The sequence below is a fragment of the Anser anser genome, assembly GCF_964211835.1.
Source record: "Anser anser genome assembly, chromosome: 3".
Lineage (NCBI taxonomy): Eukaryota > Metazoa > Chordata > Aves > Anseriformes > Anatidae > Anser > Anser anser.
This window is the reverse complement of record NC_139722.1, coordinates 2,084,914-2,109,169: the sequence shown is the minus strand read 5'-3', so window position 1 is coordinate 2,109,169 and position 24,256 is coordinate 2,084,914. Positions and strand designations below refer to the sequence as shown.

General features: G+C 46.4%; 1 protein-coding gene across 6 annotated transcripts in view; it reads right to left on the bottom strand.

Annotated features, from left to right (window-relative positions):
- Positions 1-472: 472 nt before the first annotated feature.
- Positions 473-24,256, bottom strand: part of FZD3 (frizzled class receptor 3) — a 60,256-nt gene continuing 36,472 nt past the window's right edge. For 5 of the 6 annotated variants that reach the window (XM_083827924.1, XM_083827926.1, XM_083827927.1 and 2 more), the window contains 3 exons: positions 7,500-7,648; positions 5,521-5,754; positions 473-4,889 (listed from right to left, as the gene is read on the bottom strand). In XM_083827924.1, the coding sequence (XP_083684050.1) occupies positions 4,676-4,889; positions 5,521-5,754; positions 7,500-7,648 (597 nt within the window). In that variant the 3' untranslated portion in view covers positions 473-4,675. Of the gene's footprint in view, positions 4,890-5,520; positions 5,755-7,499; positions 7,649-21,341; positions 24,255-24,256 lie in introns of those variants that run through there. The other variant, XM_083827928.1, reaches the window with a different exon arrangement.

Genomic DNA, 24,256 nt, shown 5'->3' with positions numbered 1-24,256 from the left:
TCACCAAAGCCAGGGCACGCGACGCCTTTCTGACCTGGCAGGAAGGGATTCGGGTCCACGATCAGGAGCCCGGAGGGAAACCATCGCCCTTGCTGTGAACAAACCAAGAGACAGCACAGCACCGAACCCCAAAAAAGAAAGCCCAAAGCCCCGAACAGCCCCGTTCTCTCCCAGCCCTGGAGCTGTTCCTTAGCTCGCTGCCCACACAGGGCTGGTTTTGGAGCTCTCAGCTGCTCGGCGAGGGTAAAACAAACCAGAGACGGATCCTGCTTCATGGTGGAAGGACGCCCGGCACCCGCGACTACAGATCCTACAGGCACATTAGGGCTAGGAGGTGTTTCTTATTCAGAGCGCTGCTTGCTGGAGTGAAATCTAACACAAACCTCACGCTGCCTTCGCCACAGCTGCCTCCGAAATGGGGCTTTTAAGGGGGACGTAGTCTGACGTATCAGAGAGCTTTCACGACGAGACTAGGATTTTTACATGGTTTTATTAAAAACTTTCAAAGGGCTAAAATTAAAATCGTACACCCACTACGACGTAACCAGTTTGTACACTCACAGGTAAAGTGCTAAAAATTAAACGTTACGAAACCGACACTGGACTACTGTAAACAAAGCCTACCGGGAGCTGAGCGCGCGTCGAACCGGCTCACGTCGGGTGCCCTCTACGCACGGGTCTCACGAACACGAACGCTTCCTCTTCTCACCCAGAAACGAAGTCACGGCACGTACACGTGCCAGAGCAGCCACCCGCGGAGACGGCAGCGCCGTCGCACGCGCCGCCTTCCCTCGGCACGTGGCCCCTCCGGCGGTTGACGCGAGGCAAAAATCCGCGTGCAACATCCCACCGCTCACGAGAATAAATCCCGATCTGTTACAAAACGCGTGCATCGGCGTAGGAGTGAAATTTCACATTCAGGTCTACATTCGGTCGTTCGGGCTGAACCGCCGTGCCCCCCGCGCAGGGACGCGCCGCTCCGCAGCCCCGTTTGCTCGCTCGTTGGGGTCCTCAGCCCCCAGACCCGCTCCAAGCTCCTCGCCAGGCTCCTCCTGCAGACCCCAAGGGGTTTCGGTGGCAGAAGCTGCCTTCCCCTCCTCGCTGGGACGATTTGGCAGCGGTGCTGGATGCCCCGCTCCCAGCCGCGGCGCAGGCGCACAGCCCACATCTGGCAGGCATCGAACGCGCTTCGTACGGCCGACAGCGAAAAGCTTCTGCAGCTAAACTGGGCTCTATGCGCCAAGAAAACGCAAGGCAATCGAGCAGAGGAACAAATTCACATAAAAACGTGGCTTTTTGCTGCCGCTGGGCTTTGAGGCTTTGCAGAAGATGAGCGCTACCAAGCCAGCAGGGAGGCGGATGCCGTGCTGCGGAGCCAGCCTTTTCCGTGCAGCGACCACAGCATCGCTTCGCGGGGTTTGGTGGCTGGCGGGAGCCACAAAGGGGTTAGGACAGAGCGAGCATCACGGCCTCGGGGACTCTGCTGTCGCGGGAGGGGGGCAATGCCTGCAATTTCTGAGCCCTCTCCTGTGCCCCTGGGCAGTGCTGACCCCGAGCAAAGCCCACGGTGCTGTCCAGCGGAGAGCTCTTGGCACTCGCCTCGCCAGGGCAAGGGCGCACGGTTTGCAACGGGGAAGAAAACGAAGATTCGGTTCCCTGGGAATAAGAAGCCGTGGGTTTTGCTGGAAGCTTTGGCAGCACGATCGCGCAAAGCGGTATTCTCGTGCACCGGCCGCAGCATGCATCTGCTAGGGAGGGACAAAGCACGGCTGTTCGACCCGCCGCACACGTGCTCAGTTACAGGTACGTGGGGCAGCCGACGCTGCAGCTCGGGGAGCCGCTTTCGGCTGCGGGGGGGATTTAAACACTGGTACCAGTCCCAGAAGGCAGGCGTCTGGGCCGAGCTTCTCACCCGCTAGCAGCGGGTGCTGAAAGCACCCCAAAAACGTGCCCAGGTACAGCGGGCAGAGACAGCACCTGGGCTGCAGTCACACTCGGAGAGGCTCCCGAGCCCCCAGATGTGAGATCTGGGAGCCCGAGCCCTGCCGGGGCAATCTCACCCCTGAAACAGGCTTTTGTGAAGGGCTTTGAGTCCCGGGGAGGAGGAATGCCGTGCAGGAGCACAGAGCAGCGCGCTGATTCAGGGTTGGAAGATAAAAGAGAGGGGTTGGGATTACAGGGGTAGGGATAGCAAAAAAATGCACCCAGAACTGAGTTTTCCGTTTTAATCAGCTCCCTGGGTGGTGGGAGTGCTCTGTGCTCACGCGGGGGATGTACGAGCAAGGAACAGCTTAAACACACCCACCTGGAACAATGCGGGGATTCAACCTCACAAATTAGCAAATTTCTGGGAGGATGTATTTCAGACCTCCATCATTCCCCTCCTGACTCTAAGCACGTCAAAGCCGGGCTCCCATTACCAAAACACAGTACTGGAAGTTTAGCCAGGAAGATCAACGCAACCACTTGACCTCCGTTAGTTCAGTGGCAGCGTTTACAAAAAACTCCTGTAATCCGGCGTCTTTTGCGGATTCAGATTCCTAAAACTATCATCCCTTTGAAGCAGTACGTCACTCAGTAGAAGCTGAATTTTGGGAGCGAAACAGAAGGGGAGGTGTTCACCTTTGTGCCTTGCAGGGAACTGTCGTGTTTTCAGCAAACCTCACTGGAAAGTGCTCGCATGCCCACGTGCCCTGGAGGAGGTGACCGGGCGTACCTGGGCGCGATCCCTGCGCACGATCCCCGCGGCAGCTCCCCAAGCAGGCAGGGAGCTGGGGGCAAGCACAAAGCCCGGGATGCGCAGCGCCCCCGAGGGTGCAGAGCCCTCGCTGAGCTTTGTTTTTTTGTTGCTGCTTTTGGTTTGCGCTTCTCCTTTGGAACAAAAGCCTGGTGGAAGCAAGAAAGATGATTTACAGTAAATACCTCTCTAAAAGACACCACGGCTCCCCGAGCAACCTTTGATTTCAAAGGCTGCATGGTTACGTGCTTTGCTGTTGTGTCATCAGCTACAATTAACGTGCCTAATTGTAGCGCAGCTCAGTTTCTGCCGCTCAAAAAAGCCTCTGAAGTGCGCAGCATCGCGGTTGTTGCCCTATTTCTGCCCTCGAGGTTGTGCCATCTAGGCATGTGCAAAGGCTTTTCAACACGCCTCAAGCAGGTCAAAGAGGGAATTATGTAAGGGCAATGAAAAAACAGGTATTCACTTCCCAGCAATGATCTGCAGTAATTACTGAGGTAGGTTTAATCGCAGTCAGCGTTTCCTCGCGCTGCACGAATCTTACAGCAGATGCTTCAGGAGGTCGCTGCGCCACCCGAACCATGCCTCGACTTCTGCCTGCGGTGTCAGTGAAGACTTGGACCCCAGCGAACTATTTACACACCAAGAAAGCCCAAACCGAATTCTCTGCTGTGAATCTACAGGAGGGAATGAAAAGGAAATAACCTAGAGCGGAGGTTGATCGTGAATGCGAGCTCGAAGGAGCCAGCAGGTTGTGGTGGATACCTGTCTTCCCCTTGAGACAGCGATGCAGAGGGCTCTCCGGCTCTGCTCCTGCCTCGATTTGTGTCCCCCGTGTCCAACCCCCTGCTCGGTGCAAAGCAACCCCCAGGAAACAGCCGGGGTGGCGCAAGGAAGGTGGGCAGCCGTCCCTGACCGAACTCCTCGCGGCCGTTTCGGCCCCAGCCCTCCTCACCTGGACTGCGGGATTTGTAAACAGGATTTGTTCTGCTTGTAAGGAACGGGCTGCGCGCGTCCCAGTTCGGGTGACAATCCCAGCTTTTCTAGTCTCTCTTTAAATAGATAGGAACAGGCAATCTCAGCTTCTGTACATCCATCTAAAAATAACTGGCTGAATAGTATCTAGATAACTGGTTTTAAAATCCATCTTTTCCTACATAAATTGTAAACAAGTAGAAAATTTAAATAGTATTTTGTAAAAAAGCAAGGACAATACAAGTTATACAAAAATCACTCTTCCCTGCCTCTTGCCTCCCCCCGCCCTCCACCCCCACCCCAACAACTGAGCCTAAGCAGCTCCGGGAGGAGCCGGTGATCCTCGGCACAGTTTCATTTCCTTCTGCAAAGCGCTCATTCCTTTGTCGCATTTCCAGTGTTAACCACTTAAAACTGCCTGCTGTGTGTCCTTTATACAGTGTTTAATACGGGGCCCTCCCCCTGGGCTCGATGAGAACACGGATCAGTTTGTTATCTGGCCAGGGACCGAAGAGCTGCGTGGAGGAATCCCTTCAGCATTCAAGAGCTTCCTTACGCCCACCAGGAACGCTCTCGCCGTGGCCCTGTCAGGGAGATTTCAAGGGTGACACCTACTGACACGCAGACGCATCGGAGGGAGGGGAAGGTTTTTCTTTAAACAAAGAATAAGGAATTCAGCAATGGTGTATGCTGGGTAAATAGTTATCAAATAAATAATTACCTACAGGTAGGCTCAAACGAGGCAACCAGCTTTTTACTCGGTAATTCAAGACTCGCTGAACACTCTAGCTCTGACGCAACTACAACAACTCTGGCTTCAAATCGGAGAAGCCCGTTTCGGCTTCCTGATGCAAAGATCAGCACCCGCTGAGGGGCACGGTACCACTGAGCGTTATCGCGCCGCCGAGGAACGGACTGCGAGCTGTACAGCCCCGGCGAGCCCTCCTTCCCCAGAAAAGCCGATCAAGCGCTGGTCCCGTCCTCTTCGATGACGCGGTTCATGCTGGTGCCGTGCGTGATGTGTGTCATTGGGTTGCTGCTGAGGTCCCTGATGCTGCTGTGACGCGACTGCTCGTTCAGCCGGTGGGAACTGCTGTGCCTGGAATGATCAGTCAGTCGTGACATGCTGCCGTGAGGTAGTCTTTCTTCTACGCCTCTGTAGCTGCAGGGAGTGTACCTGATTTGGAAAAACAGAGGACAATTGTTAGCAGCACTGCAGGCACGAGAGAATGTAAATAAATCTCGATGCGTGCGCACGCACACGAACCCTCGGCTTTTATGAAGAAAGGTTTCCCTGCTCCATCGCTTAGCTCATACAGCCTCAGGCAAGTTGTTCCAGCTCCTCGTGCAGCTCGGTTCTTGCCACAGCGCTGTGCGGAGTATTGATAATTAGGTGAGTAAATACTTGATGATAAATGGTGTTATAACGCTTCGCTACTCGAGTTAGAGTGGGTAACTCTTAGTACTGTTTATTTCAGCAGGGCTATGACTATTCGCAGAAACCGAAGCCATTTACACGCAGCCAAACACAAAAGTGCCAAACTGACGGTGGGACAGCTCTGTTTTCCCATGCACTTGGTGCAGCACAGATCGCTGAACACAGGCTGCACAATTCACTGGCACTGACACAGACTCCGAAAACGCCACGGTGATCTATCTGTTAACCTAGACGCTAAAAAGGAGAGGAGATGCGATCGGAGACCGTAAACACCAGCAGAACTTCCAGTTCTAGCAACACAGTGGCCAACCTCCCGGCTCGCAGGGGCTCGCCCAACTTTCCACAAGACTTTAAAGAGAAGGAAACGCACCGGCCATCACGCGAGCGGTGCAGGCTGCCGTGGTAGCTGCTCACTTTGCTGTGGACGCTGCCCGCTTTGCTCCTTTGGTCGTCCATCATCGCCAGCTGGGTGGAGGAGGCGTGGGTGGAGGTGCCCTGGGTGGAAGTGCCTCGGGACTTGCGGATGATGGGGGTATTTGGGTCTCTCAGAAGAGACTGAGCAAAATCCGGCTCTTGCAGCACTTGACGACTCTCATTTACAACTCTGTACGAGACGTGCAATTTGAATAGTTAATGTTAATTGCTGCAATAAGAGGCATGAAAATGATCACAGCAACAGCACTAGAAGCATTTTACAAGCAGAACAAGTCAAATCTTACAGCTTGGCAAGTCAGACCGCTTATTTACATTATAATGGCTCTATTTACCTAATTTCGAAGCGCCCCTGCACTTGGCTATTTCACTGAAGTTCATGTTCTTGTCTCCTTCATACTCCCTGTATCTGATCCTCCAGCCTAGACACGCAGAGTAATTGCGGGGTGTTTGCTTATGGCCTTAGCCCGCACGTAACTGTCACAAGAATCTCCTCGGGACAGCGCTGACGCTCAGCACGCTCCGATTCCCCGGGGACCTGCCTCTCAAGGAACAGGAGGAGCGGCTTCCTCCCTCGGGTGAGCATTTTACATCTGGACTGAAACCAGCAGCGGGAAGAGAACACCAGCTGGAATACAAGCTATGTAGCACGACATATATAACAAGGCAGGAGCAACTGGCTGGCAGCCCGTGGCTCAGCGGTTACAGTCCCACAGCCCTCGGCTGTGAAATCCCCTGCTGCGAAGGGGTGGCGGAGGGACACGTGCTCGGCTGCTCTACCACGGCGTGGTGGAAGGAGGTGCTACCACACCTGCAGTCCTCTTTTTTTTATGGGGATGTTTCTTCCTCTCATCCCGCGTTCTCTATATTACTCTTTCACGTCCAGTTTCCTCCATCTGCCCCGCTTCTCCTCCTCATTTTCTTGCAGGTCCAAGGTAAGACCGCGCTCTAAAACAGCCTCCTCTGCCTTTGCTAACTCTATTCCTGTCCTCTGTCCACCAAACGAGTATGTCACCTCCACGTAAACCTCACCTAAATGTATGTACACGTCTTAAAATCCTATTAAATTGTTGTTAAACCCGTGCATATCTTACTGGGTTATCTTCTGAATAAATACAACTCTGCTCCAACTCTACAGGAGGTATTTTTCCTTTAACCTCAGCGCAAGGCCAGTTCTGCTACGGATGGACAAGTCAAAGTCACGGAGCAGATCCTGCACCACTTGAAGGCTTGCTCTGCGTGTGGATCTCGTTTGAAACAGCTGCTTACAAGACAATATTTACCATTACGAGAATAGCTATTCACAGCTATTACGTAACCAAATGGATTGTCCCTAAATTTATGCCATACCTCAGTCTACGTTAATTTCAGCCTTCAGGAAGCTATAACACATTCTCACTGTAATTTTATCAAACTGCTTTGGCACTAACATCTAATGCACACGGGAAGATTAAAAGCAGAGACAATTACTTTTAACTGCAACCATGGTGAAAATAACTTAGGTTTACTTTCAATTTAAAGGTCTGATTCAGTTGGCCAGATAGGTACCTTCACAAATGAAAACTTTCAATTGCACCCCTCAGCATAAGGCAGAGCAGCTGTAACATTTAACCAAAACCTAACTCTCATTAAAAAATACTTTGAAAACAGAGAGAACAATGTAAATTGGTTTCTGGGACTAAAAAATAATCATGGCAAAACGTGTGACAGTTCTTCAGGTTTTTTTTGGAGCTGTTTCTTGTCCTGTCCTTCCTTGCTCCGCTGTAAATAACGACAGATTTCCAAGAAAGCTGACCCTATCTGCTCCTGTCCTTGCCTCCATAAAAGATTGATCAAAATACTACGTCAGGACAATGAGGGAAGAGGAGTTTATTTGCCCATTCTCAGCTGGTTTATCTATTAGATATCAATACTCACTCTTTTTTCCTGCGTCCGTGGAAGAAGCTAGCCCACTCAAAACAGGTCTTTTTGCTTCCAACCCAGAAGACAGAGGGTATCCCAACTACCAAAGCCATGAGATATTTCATGAGAAAGAGAATCAGATCTGGACGACTCATCTGAGTGACCTACAGAGAGAAAAGGAGAGAAAAGAACATTACACAGACCATCATAGTTCGCTACTGCGTTTATTAACTCATTTAAAATAACTGTCTCTGCCTTGAGCCAAAGTAAACATCAACAGGGTTCCTTTGTTTCGTGGCCCTAGAGAGCATGACCGAACGTGATGTACAGCCCACTGTGGAGTGAAACAAAAGACTCAGCTGCTGGGAGGTCTTGGCCTTTATTTGTACTTCTGGTCTTTTGTCTGCGCCCTGAATAACTTGTGAAATATTTTCTAGTCTGCAAGATATAAAGACTCGTTTCTTTGACAGAATTAACCTATATAAAACCAGGTGCTACGTATGCTGTTGGGAAAGAGTCCCACTGAAAGGCTTCATGGGATGTTCAACACTGGCCCTTTATTCCTCACCGTTCAACGGAGGGTTTTACCCTCGCCTTCCCCCCCTTGGGAACTCGAGGCATCAGCAAAGTACTCCTGCACGATTCCTACTGACCCGGCAAACCTCCGGCCTCTCCCCTTTATTTGACGGCACCAACTGAACCTGAAAAAGCTCATGATGAAGATTTTTGCAAATAGCCATCTAAAAAATGAGTTGTTTGGAAAAGGGAAAGAAAAAATCCAAAGACGTTCTTTCTAGGAAGGCTGTAAGTCGTTTTAATCCAAACAGGCATCGAGGCACTCTTTTGAGTCAACAACCCAACCCCAAAATGACTTCAAGGACAAATTTTGAAGACCTAAAGTGCATGCCTGAAACACACCACGGTCTTCTTAAAAGAAGGCTGTAGAAGGAACTAACGGCTTATTTTGGTGTAATTTAGCCCTTTGTAAGCCTCTGCGGGACACTTACTTACACTTTCCCCATGGAAGGTCCTCTAGAGCTCAAACGCCTGCTGGCTGTTGAGTGATTTGGGGCCTAGCAGGAGGTTCCCTGCTTTTTGCCACATCTGAGGGAGTGCTGACCAGAAAACCTAGACGAGGCTTCAGCCAAAAGTCTCAGCACAGGCAGCAGCCAGGCAGGGCAACACGACTGCCCGCAGCGAGCAGGAGCCTGAAGAAATGGGTGGTAGCGCAAGGTTCCCACTAGAATGGTTTTACGATGCGTAACGTTGGCTGGGAAAGATGTTTAATGAGTGGAAATTCAACTGCTCTTCACATAAATTCTTCTGATCGCAACAGAAACGCAGAAGGCACATAAGAGGATAAGTAAGGTACCCAGATGGCTCAAGGGTTAGTATGGCAGGAAGGTCTGGGGCTGTTTAATCATGGGGAGACACTCACAAAACCAGGTTTCTTTGCAGCAAGAGGTACCTGAAGCAACAGCTTTGAGACTGATGCTGGCGCAGATGATAGAAATGAGCGATTTGGGTAGGTTCTGGCCTGCTTGAAACGGAAAACAATTCCAAACAAGCTGTTCCAAGCCAGAACATCACTCCTTAAGGTACGAGTGAGACTGAAATACTTCGTGTGCTTCTGGAAACTCAGTTCGAGTTCATCTTTCTTGAAAGCCAAGGAGATACATGGATAGGTCAGCAGGATATCAGGGGACAGGCAGCCTGTCTGGCAACAACGTTGAGCCTATGAAGGCTCAAAGGTGAGAGAAAAATTATTGCTGCAGAGCATGAAACAACGAAATGGAAAGCAGTAGGAAATAAATACAGCTGCATTAACCTCGGAGAAATGCTAGCTGTACAGGAGCAGGATTTTGGAATGGCTTCTGAGCAGGAACTGTGGGGCCTGGCTTCTTTTTAGGGTGAGTGTTAGTAGTTAACAAAAGATGTTGGGGTTAATGGCGACAGCCAGAGCTTCCCCCTGATCCTATGAGCCTATATTTGATGTAGAAACACATCTACAAGCTCCTAAAACGATACCATCACCTTTTTTTTTCCCCCTCAAACTGAAAGTCTGAACTTATTAGATAGTCGCTGTGTCAGGATGGTTTACCAGAAGCAGACTGGAGCGTGACGGGTTTCCAACCACAAGAGCACCTCACTGCTCAGCCAGCAAAATGGGCCAGCAAAAATACAGCAATCGTTGCTCTAACGCATTGTGTTACTACACATTTTTGACTAACATCACCATTGTAGATGAGAATTTAAGTGCCTTACCCAAAATCACACAGCACAACCGTGGCAGAACAGAACACGACCAGAATTCAGGACCATCAATATTGGTCTTCAGAAACTAGATGCCAATCTTTCATAATAGGTGCAAAATTTAATTTAGAAGCATCACGAGCATTATTATACGGTATTTCACCAAGCTCATCTTTGCGTGAAGTGGGATCAAGGCCCTCCCCACGTCAATTCCTTCCTCAGCACTGCTCCATCCATTTTCCAGCAATCTACACCCCAGGAAAAATGCTGAAGTTGTAGATCTTTGGCCAACCTACAGACCTTTCTGTGCTTGTGTCCATTTAACCGTGCAAAACGAGTTTTCTAGGTGGTTTTGTAGTCGTTCTGTGAGGTTTCACCCAAGAAAAAGATATTAACAATTACCCAATATAAAACTACCCACCAAAATTAAGCTCTCAAAAATTAACCTTATTATCTCGTTTCATAATGTGCAAATGTGGCGTTAAGTGGAATAAATGGTGCAATCCATCACTTCTTAATCTAGGTAATGCTCAGGTAAATTTTTTTATTTACATATAATGCTTGTCTGCTGGGCCAAGCCATCCCCAGCGTAAATACCTGCCTGCCTGAGGTGAATTTAATTGTAATTCTTGCATTAAGAATAAAATTGCAGTTCTAGCACTAAAACTCAGAGTTGCTCAGTGCTCTGAAAGGGCATTTGTATTTCTTGATGGAGTCTGACTGCATTGTGCCAGAGCCATCAGGCGCTGTGATGTGCGGTACTGCTCATACTGAAGATAGCACAAGCCCCTACTTCACTAAGTAAAATATATTATTCCCACAAAAATATTGTATTAAATCAATTGATGTCAAAACTTCTGGCCTGGTATATTTGTGCTGGGTGTTACAAATAATTCCAGGCAAAAACAGAAATAAAGAAATACAACAAATACCTTCAGGTGCAGGGAAGCACATCCTGCTCTCTGGCAAAACACGTTATTAAACATCACTGCGCACGTTTCTCGACCATGAGCTTCTTTGCACCAAGCCAGCAATTCACGTAGGGGCACATATTAGACTCAGAAATCATTAGAACTGAAGTGACTGCACCTGCTTTAAACAACCTCTACCTGCGGATTATGAGACATTTACAGCTATTAACATCGGAAAAACCAAAGCTGAAAGTACTACTCCAGGAATATAAAACTGTAAGTATCAGGTGCTTAAACCCAAAGCCTCCGAGCCCCTTTCCAAGAAGTCCTGATGTCATTCCAAGCCCCAAACACTGTCGTTTTCTTTCATTAAACACAGAACAGTTTGCACGGCTTTGAACAGCAGAGAAACTGCACTGATCTCCCTCGTGTTCACCCGCTGAAACCCAGGGGATCCCCACTTTTGCTGTGCTGCATGGCTATCTGGGAAGAGTCAAAAATACAACTTACAATGCAAATATTACCAACTTTGACACGGTTACATATATTCCTGATACATGAGATTATAATATGACCTGGAACATCCAAACTTCACCCACTCCTTTGGTCAGAACATTCTCCAAAAGCATCTGCTAACTTGCTCTGCTTTACTGCCCAACCACAGCACTGAGAGTTGTAGAAATACGGGTATTTATTTATAGTAAATCCCAGCCGACGGCGAGTATAATGCTGAGACTGTTTCAGCAGCACTTATAATTTAAAATCGTTTTTCATATGTGCTCAGCTTCCAAAGCTCAGCTTGCCTCTTGCAATCCGCACGACTGCTGAGAGCATCCAAGTCCCTGGGACCACGGAGCCAAGGCACCAGCGGCAGCAATTCCAGCACCACCAAACGTCTCGCCCTCCCTTACAAGCCATACAACTTCTACGTGTGCGAAGACGACAGTGAAAACTGGGCAAGATCCTCAGTTTCTCTTTATCTTCTTGGAGAAAAATGATAAAGGGAATATATAATATGTCGTGCAGTCCTAGGGGCTGCAGACGACGACCCTTCCCTGTCTGCAGAGATGATAACGTTCTCCTTTTCTCCAGTTCACCTTTCTGTTAGTTCACCTTGGGCAATTCTCTGAAGAAATCCTTTGGCAAATTTGAGGCTAGAGAGAAGTCACCCAAATTTGGGGTGAAATGAAGAAAATTAACTGAGACACCCAGGTCTACGGTGCCTATACGGCACTTAATGAACTTTCAATCTGCATTTCAAAAAAAAATCAGGATATAAGCAAATGTCTTTGAGCTTAAATACACGCACACTTCTTTAAGCACTACTTGGGTTTATATGCCTCCTTAGGAGTGAGGAAATTAGGAAACATATAAAGAAACTATATATTTGTTGTTCTTTCTTCTAGAAGTATTTCAACTTAAGAATGGAAAAGGGTTGAAATTTTGAAAGTACCAACGCTGGAGTCTAGTGGAATATATAGTTTGGGAATTGAGAAATGGCAAGAATAAGAAGTTTTTCTTTTAAAATTGTATTCTCAGAGAAAATCTCTCTCTAGTAAGAGGTTGTGAATGAAAATGTGGGAGTCCTTTTATGAGAACAACTATGAGATGGGCGAAAACTACACCACTGATACTGTTTGCTACAAACATCAAACTTCATTCCAAAAACATCCCTGAAAGCTAAACTATTGGTGTAATTAAACAGAGAGAAAGAAACTGAAACACGGCTTTTGAGAATTAAAATGTGAACATACAGCTTATTTGAAACTTCCCTGGCGAAACTTGATTTTACCCTCCCAAACACCCAGCTGGACGTCCACGACGTTTAAAGGTACTCCTTCAAAAACAATTGCTGCATAGTTATTCTGAACTCGTACACAAAATATTTCCCAAATAAAGACACCTAGAGTTACCCTCTGGATATCTACGCTGACCAGCCCAGCAAAGGCAGCCTGTCGCCGTTCGGCTCTGCTTTGTTAAGTGCATGCTATGTACTTACTGCAGCTGTAAGCATCAAGAAGAGATTTAAGAATATTTTAGTAAGGTGAGTTGAAGGTGTCCTTTGTTACATTTTTGGGTTACAAGATGCTGATGTACTGCAGTCATTTCCGTATGGTAACATGCTACTTCCCTCCACCCTTCAGGCAGAGACGGGGAACATCCTCACACCCTTCCCCAGTGGAAGGGGATTTAGTTATTCAGCTTCTGAAGCAGGTATCTAAGGGGGTACTTGCTCACAAAATACCCTTTGCAACTGCAGCACCATCCAGCTCACCTTAGCTGCCTAATTTTAGGAGCTCAGTGTCAACCACAGATTACGCATTACACTCATTTCCCTCAAAATCAGATCTGCACAAGCATCAACTTCAACTCTCAGCCTTGTTCTGTAAGCAATCCAAGTTGCGAAAAGCTAATAAAAGGTTCCACCGTGCATCTAAAAATAGAGGGCGACTATTTGAGCTACAAACACTGCTCCGTGTAGCAGCTCTCAAATACTACTTTTTTTGGCACAGACGGAGAAGCATGAATCACTTCAGAAAAGCGATCCCTTCAATATTTACAGATTGAGCTCCGCTGCAGATGCAGCCAAAGAGGAAGAAACCTCAAAGTGATACTACTGGATAGGCCTACAACATGTTATCAGCAGAAACAACTGAAGGTCTACCAAGTGATTTTAATTCAGTCGTTTCTTCGGTTTCCCACTTGGCACTGTTGCTGGCCGCTTGGCATTGTAGGCAGCGTTGATCGCTTTTGAGCTGAGCTCTCCTCTTCACCACGTTCAGGAGGCCTCCAGAACACCTTGTTGTGGTTCAGCTGGCTCAAATCTAGAGACACAGCTCTCCTCTGGACCTTACGGAGCTGTGCTAATACCCTTCTTTCTAGGTTAGGGCCTGCCCTGCAGGCACGCTCGACATTGGGAGCCGCCTTCCCTTGGGATATCACAGCAGTGGCAGCCAGTGGCCATGGCTTTTGAGATGAGAACCTCTCCAAGAGGACAGATGACTCTGGTGGTGCTGCTCCATCCTCCCTCGAACCTGATCGCCCTCCTGCATTCACAGGAGGGGCTCACGCACTCCAGCAAGGCAACTCGGTGTTTGGCAGAGCCAGCAAGATTCGGCTGGCGTCGTCCTTCAGTGGCAGCCTGCACACGGAGCCTGCAGCCGCTGCACAGGCACGATGACAAAATCTCAACAAGCTTCACGTGGGTTCCCGTGTGAACGCGGGATTGTAGGGATCTAAGCTGAACCTGCCTTGCTGTGCAGCTCTAGGTCTCCAAAGGCTTTCAGCTAACAGGAAAAAAAAACAGGCGGTGAGATGCAGATGCAAGAGGGGTTGCTGTGTTGAGACACGTCCCGCAAGCAGCACGGGTACCGCTGTTTCGCCCAGCGAAGAGCAGCCAACGAGTTCTGCCAGGTACGGAGATCGCCCAGGCGATAGTGAGGCTCCGTGACCCGCTCCCGCGGCGAGCCGGCGCGCTGCCCTCGGTGCGCACGAGACCTCGGTGTCAACGCTTTGTTTCCCCGCCGAAGCTCCCAGTAGCAGGTGTTCGGAAAGGAGGTTAAAAACATCAATTTCAGCATTCCTCCGGGGAAAAACAATGCCGCTTTGTAGGCGCACTGTTCGTTTAAGATGCTTATATAACTAATTTCTGAATATTTTCCCCTCCTGCCCCTGAACGATCAATCACGGTTGCTTTTTAGTGGCAGAGCCCAGTGGCCTCTTCCCACTGCAATGTATGAAATCACAAATTAATGAGCTTGCTGCACATGTGAAGTGAAAGCACAAACCCAACACCTGTCCCCCTCCTTTGGGGCACGGTTCCACAATAAGACCAATCATTCGATATTTCCCTAAGGATAAAAAGCAATGAAATTCAAATTAACCCGTCCTTTTGTTGAGAATAGGAGAAGTGGGGGGAAAGACCAAAGGGAACGTGATCCAGCAGTCTCGCTTTCATAACCATTTCCATCACTGTCATTGCTTTGAAATTCAGAATATTACACTGACGCTGCTCATTTCCCAGCAAAATGCAGCGGCATTTTTCTCTGCAAACTAAAACTATTTTCCCAGTTTATTAAAATCTTGCAACTCTCCTGTTTTACCCAACAAGCAAACGAGGATCCATGCAACCATTCTGGCTGCAAGGCAACACAAGCAGGAGAATTGAGAAACTAAAAGCAACTGTAAAACAGTAATGGCTAAGCTGATTTATCCCTCGTTTAAGAGCTACTGAGGAAGCCAGCACATCCTTCAGCAGCTTCAGAATGGTGCAAGTCGGGGTGAAGCAGTCACACCAGGATCAGGAGACATCCCTGCATCCGAAAGAAACAAAAGGAAACTTTTCCGGCTCTAAATACCAAAAGCCACATGGCTCAGATGGCATCTAGACTATTCCGAGCAGAATAAACATGAACATTCAGGGCCTGGAGTGCTGAATTTCCGAGGTCGCTGCTATCACACGAGAAAACTGCTGCCCCTTGTTTCTTGCTCCCAACCGTGCTTTCCTCAGCTGCAGAGGCATGAAAGCGCCATCCATCTACTTTGCCCACTGGCTCACAATAAAACAATTAAACGGTTAGAACAATTACGAAAAAGCATTACAAACTCTTCTCCAGAATTACTTAATAACTACCGAGTGGCTGTACAACCAGAGTGGAAATGAAAGCAAAGCGATCAGCCTGTACAGGAGTGGGGCCAGTAACAGCTCGGAAACCTCACGCAAGCTAAAAGTAAATAAATAAATAAGGCACTGTAATAAAAGCTGCAAAATTACCATCGTAATGGGCTATCGGCTGTTCTGGAGGGAATTTATTCACCACAGAAGTTAGGTGTTAGCTCGGGCACTGCAGATCCATATCAGCGTGCTGAACTCGTCTAAAACACTTTTTTTTCAAGAATTCAATCTAAGTGCCCCAAAAATGCATCCTTATGAAGACTGTCTCTACTGTACAGCTAAAATGCAATGCATTTTAGAAGGATTTCACTTGAATGCAGGAGGCTACAACCTCGGCGAAGGTCTTGCTGCTGTCTTACAACAACCTCAGGACACGCTGGTTCTGCGGCTCCAGGAAACAGCTTCTGGGAGAGCACCCCGTCCATCTGGGGAAAGCTGAATCTCAGCAACGCTATCAGGAACGTCTTGTTGTTTGTGGCTTTATCTTGAAGCGGAAGACAGCATTCAATCACAGCAACTAATTTTTTAAGTGCTAGCTATGGTTCGTAATTAGAGAGATTGCCCAAGCACCTGCCTTCTGCTTTTTACCCTTGCGAGGAACCGCTATCACAAGTTTCTTAGCACTAAAGGCAGGCATTAAGGGTCAGAAAAGTAAGGCTACTTGAGTGTACCACCATGAGAGAATTGTCCCTTCTCTCCTTCTCCTGTGGTTGGATGAGCTGAAGTTGGACATGCTCTGCAGAGAGAAGAACAATCCAACAATTCCCCACCCGGCACAATTCATTATTCATTTTATTCCTCTTGCCACTGGAATAAAAGAATCATGTCGCAGTTCCCGGGCGTGTTCCTCACGCTGGGTCATTTCAGACCCTTTCCCGAGCACCCTGGGAGCTGTAGCTGATGTAACACCTCCAAGGAACCCTTTTTTTTTCCCCCTTGCAGACCTGTGGCTAAGGCAGGGATTAAAATGACAAGGTATCCCTTCGAGTCGAGGCACGACTCACCCAAAGGTGTCTAACGCATAGGATGAAACAAATATCTTTTTCTTAAATCTCGGTGTTCACCAAAAAGCGATGTGAAGACAGAGGTTGTGGTTGACATGGGCTAAAACGGGGCAACGCATTTTGAGCTGAAACAATGATTTACCAGCAAATGCTGGTTTACTGGCACCCACCACACTCTGCTCCGTACAGCTTGAAGATTAAGGCAAGATGAAGGAGATGCCTACCCAAATTACTGGGAAACCTCTCAGATCGGGGATACCGAGGGCTCACTGCGGTGGTTTGTCTGCATTTGGCAAATTTGTCCCGTGGCCAGAGAGGCTGGAAGCTCACCGTTGCCATTCAGAAAAACAAACAGCATTCTCACTTCAGATATTAGCACTTAATTTAGAATTAAACAGTGAGTCAGGAAAACAGAACAAACCAGAAACCTAATGAACCAGAAAACCTGATTTCTGTCAACACAGCTGCTGACAAGATATTTGGATTCAAATCTTTGGCATTATAGACTCTTTCTTAAACTTATTCAATTCTTGCAAGACAAAATTCAGCAACCTTAACTACAGCCAAGCTTGGAACCCATCCCCACTCCCAAATCCCCCTGCCTGAGCAGAGACACTTGGCATTAAGACGGGCTGAAAGGAAGATCCTTGGTCAGGCCAAGCCCTGAGCTCCAGCAGGCAGCAGTGACACACGAGCCATTCTGTAACCCACCTCCATCCTGAAGTTGTGAGCTCCTCCCCGCCTCCAATTTCTCACCTAATTCTCTCCTTTCCAATTAAATTTAATTCACAACCACGGTATCACCCTGCCAGCACTGCCATTTGACCTCAGTAGCTCTTTTCGTTGTCCATCTGGGTTTCTAAAACCCTAACTGCATCCCTTCTTTTGCACGGCTACGTACACTCTTGCACCCTCCTCCTCCAAAACAAGCTCTAACAGAGCCGTCTTTCTGGCACCCTTTCATTACTTTTCATTTATTTTCTTGTTTTCTTTTTACAGCCTTTTTGGAGCCAACACAATGCAGTCAGCCACATAATGCCGTGCCGGAAGAAACTCGCTGCACACGAGGCGCGATTTGTTCCAATGCTGGTGCTGAGTGAGTAATTGCTGCGCTGTGAAATTGCTGCAGATGAAACCAGAAGCAACAGATTAGTGTAATTTTGCAAAGATACAAACACTAGCCAAACCACAGCTTCAAGCACAAGCACAGAAGTTTGGGGGAGCAGAAACAAATAGTTTTTTTAGCGCACGTGGTTTTATAAAATATTTCCCTTTTTCTCCACAGCCAGAAACTCTGCGTGTGTTAGTCTGGAGGTCTTTTCCAAATTATAGTGTGAATGGAATATTAACGATCATTTACATGAGCAGGGCGCTTGGCACGACAGACCCGCAGCTCCTTCCAGCCTCAGCTACTCTCAGGTGCAACACAAAGAGCTCATAATGCCCTATTTCACAGAATCATTAAGGTTGGAAAAGCCCTCCAAGCTCATCTGGTCCAACCATCGCCCTACCACCAATGTCACCCACTAACCATGTCCCCAAGCACCACGTCCAACCTCTCCTTCTACACAAACCCCCTCTTAGTTCTCTCCCAAAATAGCTGCTTCAGGATTAGAGACGCAAGCCTTTCAGATATCCAAGTTGAGCCGTTAAACACATACAATAACGCATTTTTAGAGAGACAAATCCCGAATTTCAACCAGGAGCCGCAGCACAGTCTGCTCAGAGCCCTGCCACTGGTTTCGGGAGCGTTCTGCTCCTGGCAGATGACACACGTCCTAAGTTTTGATATTGCTTATCAGTCTGGGCACTTTCCAGTTTGGGGTTCGTACTTCAACTCTCTTATGGTGAAAACGTTGTGAAATGGCCCTGGTCTTGGCATTTTTAGAACACAGTAATTTTAACATAACTCAACGTTAAAGATAATATATACTAATTTCATGACTTAATATATACCAATTTCATAAATTAATATATACTAAATTCATAAATTTCATATTAATAAGGAAATAATACATAAACAAGTAAAAATCCGTATTACTAAGAATATAAAACATGAATGGCAAATGTGAATAAAACGTTTTTTTTAGGAAACCCAAATATAGTCTTATTTATATAAGAAGATTATACAAAAAAAGTATTCTTATGTTCTTCAATTGTATTTTGAAGCCGCAGCTGATTCTTGAGCAGGCTCAGCTGGTGTGGAAAGCAAGCCTTCAGAGATGTTGGGAAGAGATACTGGGTACCATACCCTCTGGCTGCATTTACTTTTCTGGGAATCAGAGCGATTCAGAGAAGCAGTAATTGGAGAAGGATGATGCTGGGGAGCACCGTTTGTTCACATGAATAATTTAAAACTCAAACTTGAAACGTGCGAGTGCCTTTTTCCTTTTCTCTGCATTTTCACGCTATTTAGCCCCGCCACGGCTAAGCCAAGTGGGTGTGTCACAAGATCAAGGCACAGAGAGAGCATGGCAAGAAATCTGGACAAATCCTATAGGTGAACTTAATTTACATACCTAATTGCATTCCACCATGAAAATAGATCTGTTGTTTTTAAGTACAGTCCTAGTAAGATTTCAGGCTTAGAAAAAAAATGGAGAGAATAAATATTTTTCTATTTTCTATTAAATATCTTTCTACTTACAGGTAGTATTCTGAACTGGATTACACCAAACCATTGAGCAAACCTCTCAACAACCCTGACGGTGGAACTGAGCTGGCTGCGCACGTAATCCCGTGGCACTATGGAGTTGGTGGCTGGAGTTACATCTTCCGGAAAAGCTGAAGCTTTCAGAAGAAAAACTATTGTTAGTGGCACAACCGTCAGAGCTGCTAGCCCTGGGACCAACGATATTGCAATGTGAGCACCTTCGAGGACTGAAGTTTTAGAAATTCTTTGAAAACAAATAATGAGATGATGGAAACCCAAATGGGGACAGGACTAAGCGCACAGAGGTGCACAATCTCGTGCCTCTGGGCTGGCAGGATGAGCCCTGCAGTAGTGAAGGGATGCTACAGAGAGCGCAACAAAAGCCACCTGACTGAAACTCACTTAGATTCGCTGAGATTTTGGCAAAATGTACAGTCAACGCCAAACTAAAGATCTGTCTGCAAGCTTGTCTACAGCTATTTCAACAGCACTGTCCAAGATCTCAGCGCGACTCCAAAACCCAGTGATGGGAGTCATAATCATCACTGAACGCATCATTCTTTAGAATTTTCAACACAAATTATATGCGATTTCCTTTAATTTTTTAGCTAAATCTTTGTTGAGGTGGCTAATGCATGTACTGCAACATTAAATTCTGTTACCAACGACTGGTGCCTCAAAACCAGAGAAAACAGAGCTCCTGACTTCATGGCTTTGCTGCCTTATTAATAGCTGTGAAAACCATCAGTGGAAAAAGAGCGCTCCCCTAATAATCAGAATTAAAAGCTGCTATAGACGTATAACATGTTTATTATAAAGAAATTTGAGTGAAATTGAAAACTCAAAAGCAGCAAGATCTGACCTCCTTGGGCAAGCAGCCTTCAGCAAAATAGCGAATAAAAACAAAATCTACAAAAAAAAAAAAAAGGTGACCTTGAGGAGTCAAGCAGGGACATGGCCAGCTCAGCCAGTCTGAAGATAATGGCTGAGAAGTCAACGCTTCTTTGTCTCTAATTCAGCCAACCCAATTAAAAAAAAAAAAAAGAAATGACTCACGTGAATGAAATGATTGCTTTCACTCAGTATGTTAATTGACTGGAAATCATATGCATGCCAAGGTGAGATAAGAGAATACACTGCATCCTCTGCAGGATTTATCAGTCCTCTATGTGCAAGGAGCGCGCACTGCTTTACTAAGCCTAAAAATAAAGCTAAGAAATTAGCTGGAATATATTCTTTTTCCTAGGTCTGTAAAACAGGAGAAATTAACTGACTCACTCCTAGAAAACGATGTAATCCTGTGATTACTATTCTTTTGCTGAGCTGACATTACTTTTGTTTTTGAAAGAAGTTGAGTTCGTAATTCGGATTTGCTCAGTCTCTTCTGAGTAAACAGCAATATGGAAAATATGTTTTTACCTCGCTTTTTTTTTTTTTTGGAGGACAGAATAATTACATTCAACAAGCAAGAAGCAACTCCTTAGGGCAGATTTAAGCAAATCCATTACCTCTTCTAAGAGGAATTCTAAACAATAACTAATGAAAAAAGAGGGAGGAGGAGAAGTCTAGGTTTATAGACATCTCCAAATATATTCTCTTTATGCCTGTGCCACACACAAATGGTGCTAAGACATTTCTCAACAAAGCCTCTTTTCTTTATCCAGCTCAGAGCACTCCCCCGCATGTTTCTGAAGACCCACTGTAACGCAGATGGTAAAACAGCTGAGACGTTTTGTATTTAAAAAGATCACGGTAAAACCCCCGATTAGGGAAGAAAATTGCAAAACCCAGAAAATGCAGCGTATTGCTGCAAAGAAAAATGGGGAAACTCCATCCCAACGCAATTTGCACCCCAAAAAGCAGGCTCTGCGTCTCAACAATTACTTCTTGTCACTGTTTTTGGCAAGATGTTTGCAAGCCCCATCTTTTCTTCTCTTTGGTCCGCGTGTGCAATTGTTCTAAAGCATTTGTGCATGAAAATAAAGCCTGTGTCAACAGGGGTTACACTTCACTCGCAGGGCAGCCATGGGAAAAGACAGGCTGCTACAAGAGCATTTCTTAAGTGCATGCGAGTCAACTTTGCCATTGCAAAATTTTAAATCCTTTCTGTAAATTCAAATTCCTATCAAGATTTTTTTGGGGGAAGAAAAAAAAAAAGATTATTCTGCGCGTATAAAAACCAAATACAAGTACAGGCTGCAAAACCTGACCGGAAAGTTCAGCAGCACATCTCTGGGTCTCTTTTGCTGCTGTGCAATTTCTTTCAAAGACAGCACCACGAGCTGCAAGGCTGAGCGGAGGGAAGGAACTGCAAAGCAGATGACTAAACGCTCCCATACATACACCTGGCTCGCAGCCTACCAGTACTTTACCACCGGGGTCGCTTCACAGTTGGCACCCGTTCATAAGAAAGCTTCCCCGTGTTGAAAGGGTTCTGCAAGAAGCTATGCGCAGTCTCCGGTTTCAGTAACGTTCCTGCGGTGTTTGTTCAGGGCACCAGGCGGAAAGGAAAGGAAGGACGAGCCCACGCCAAGAGGAAATTAAGCTCACTTGGAAGCGTTTCCCCCACCCCCGTTACGCGGGCAACCTTTAGAGAAGGATGCAAAACAAGCAGATAAAGCCATTTCTAATTGCCAGTGATCCAAGAGGCTGAAATGGAGAGATACTTATCTGAAGTGTTAATGTCCACACGTCTAAAATGACCTCGAAAATTTACAGTAAAAAAAATAAAATTGATTAGATCAAAACATTTTTGAAAATGGGAAAAGGAGTCAACAAATCCTTGAACCTAAAAGCATCAGAAGCTGGGATTAATGCTAATATTAAAATCAATTTCTCTGATATTAACTGTCAATGCATTAAAATAATCTGTAACGTGGTTCAACTTAAACATTAACAGAAATATATTAGCAAGCTTTGTTTTCCTTTGTGCCTGTACTAGATACATATAACTGCCACTGACAGACAAGAGGCACTATTAAGAAAACATTCCTTCCTTTTAAGCTGCTGGTATCTTAGGTAACCACAATTAATCCTCTCTTTTCTCTCTGACACCAGCAATGAACACAAGTGAGTGGGTGAGAACTCCCATGGTCGGGAGCAGCCCATTTGACATCGCTGCATGGCGAGACTGGAGCCTTGTCTCTGAGTGCAACAGATAAAGCAGAGAGGAAAAAAGAGCCCGGACTGACCGTCTGTTTCTGTTGCTGATAGAAATGACATTCAGCATTACATCTTCTTAAAGCATCGCTCTTACTAGTTAACTCCCTAAAAAAAAATCAAGGAGGTTTTAATTTTTTAAAGCTAAGACCACAAGGAAAATAGAAAAGGCTTGTAGAGATAGGCACAGTAACCAGGGAAAGGGAGGGACACACACAAAAAAAGCAAAATCCCAACCTCTCCTCTCCCTGCCCCCAAAAATAGCCCTAGAATTTTCCAGCAAAACTCCTAACATAAATATATTTAAATAAGAGCAAATGTGACCTCTTCAACCAAGCAATAAATTAAGGCAGGGTACAATTCATCTGAATATCCAACGAATCACTCCAAAAGTGCCCATTCCTCTGCCTCAGGTAGAAAAGGAAGCGAGGATGACTGGCTCAGATGGAGACATCTGAAATTAGATACATGGGGATCAATGACAGGTCCCCATTATTTTTCTTCTGAAATTCCACTGCTTTATATGAGGCCAAGCCCAAAAGCTAACGAAACAGATGACAAAGCGGGGCAGACGTTGTGCACGTGCCCAGTGCTGTTCACAGGTTAAGTCTGTCGGAAACCGACTCCACAGCTGGATATCTGCATTTCAGAGCCTTCCATCTCTACATGCTCTCTTGTCACTACTTTTCCTTCTGGTTCCGGGCTTAGGAATCTACCCAGAATATACTGCAACAATGACTGGACATTCAGCACCCAGCACAGAACCGAGCTCCTAATGAAAAATAAAAAAAAGAAAGTGAGTTTACAACACAAAACTGAACTTATCCTGCTATCAGGTCTTCCCCGTCTACAGTAAATCCTACGTGCTACCCACATCTCCTTCCAATCTTCTAAACTTCTAAATACCACCGACAAGATAAGCAGGCAGCACGACGTTTACTCTTAGTTAGCACTAAGGTGTTTCACCCCAACGAAACTTTTTGCCCCCATGGGTGGGCAAGTTATGCATATCACGTCACAAGCAAAGATAATTCCTGTTCCATTTCTCAAGGACTCGCAGTAGGGTAGCGAATGTCTTTGAAATATCTTCTTTCTTTCTTCTCTGTAATATCTAAATGAGACGTCTTTCCCACCAGCGCAGTGCCTAGCCCAGCCCTGAGGCATTTGCGAAAGCTCCGGAGAGTCTGTTTACACTCGGATTGAACAGAAACGTACCTTAACTCAAGACCTTCTTTATTTTGCTTGAAACCTGATTTTGCGGATCAGTCCAATTAACCTTTTCAGGCCTAAACTACCTTAGGCAGTTCAATTATGCGAGTAATAAAAGAGGTAAAAGCTTTTAACATCCATTAACTGCCACTCCAAGAGAGCCAGGCCGTATCGACCACGTGAACTCCTACTTTTCATAGGAGGAATGTACATTACAACCATCCTTGGAGACAGCCTTACGTCGCTATTTCACTTTTTTTTTGTAGCCAAATTTATCTCAGTTTAGAGACGTATTTCCATGGATTGGGGCAGGTCGTTGTGTCCCAGTTTGATCGCCTTTGTCATTGCCCAGAGGAACAAACCTCTGCCGGTCTCCTTGTACAGAACAAAACGCTGCTGTGCCTGGAGATCAAGCGTATGTAACGGTGCCTGTATGCACCTCAGCCTTTTTTAATCCTTTTACCTTATCTCAGATATATCTGAGAACAGATTTCTGATGCAAAGGTGAACTTCCAGCTTTTATATCAACAGGAATTCAGACCCCGACTGGGCACAGTCCTGGGTTGACCCTGCCTGAGCAGCAGGGTTGGAAGAGGTGACGTCCAGAGCCTCTTCAACCCAATGGATTCTGCAATTCTGCGAAGGGACTGGCCAAAATCACATCCCAGCCCAGCACCCGAATTTGGTACCGAGACAGCACGCTCCACAAAGTGGAAATTGCAGTGTAACAAAGGAAAGAAAAACCAACAGCTAACCTTTGGGTCAGGATTCAGATGAAAAAGCCAAGGCAACAGCTACAACCTGCTAAGAATGGTCAAAATTATCAAAGACAAGATGATGAAAAATAGTCACGTTGGACATTTTCTTAGTGATAACAAAGGCTTAAAGCTTGACTCTGCGTTGCATTA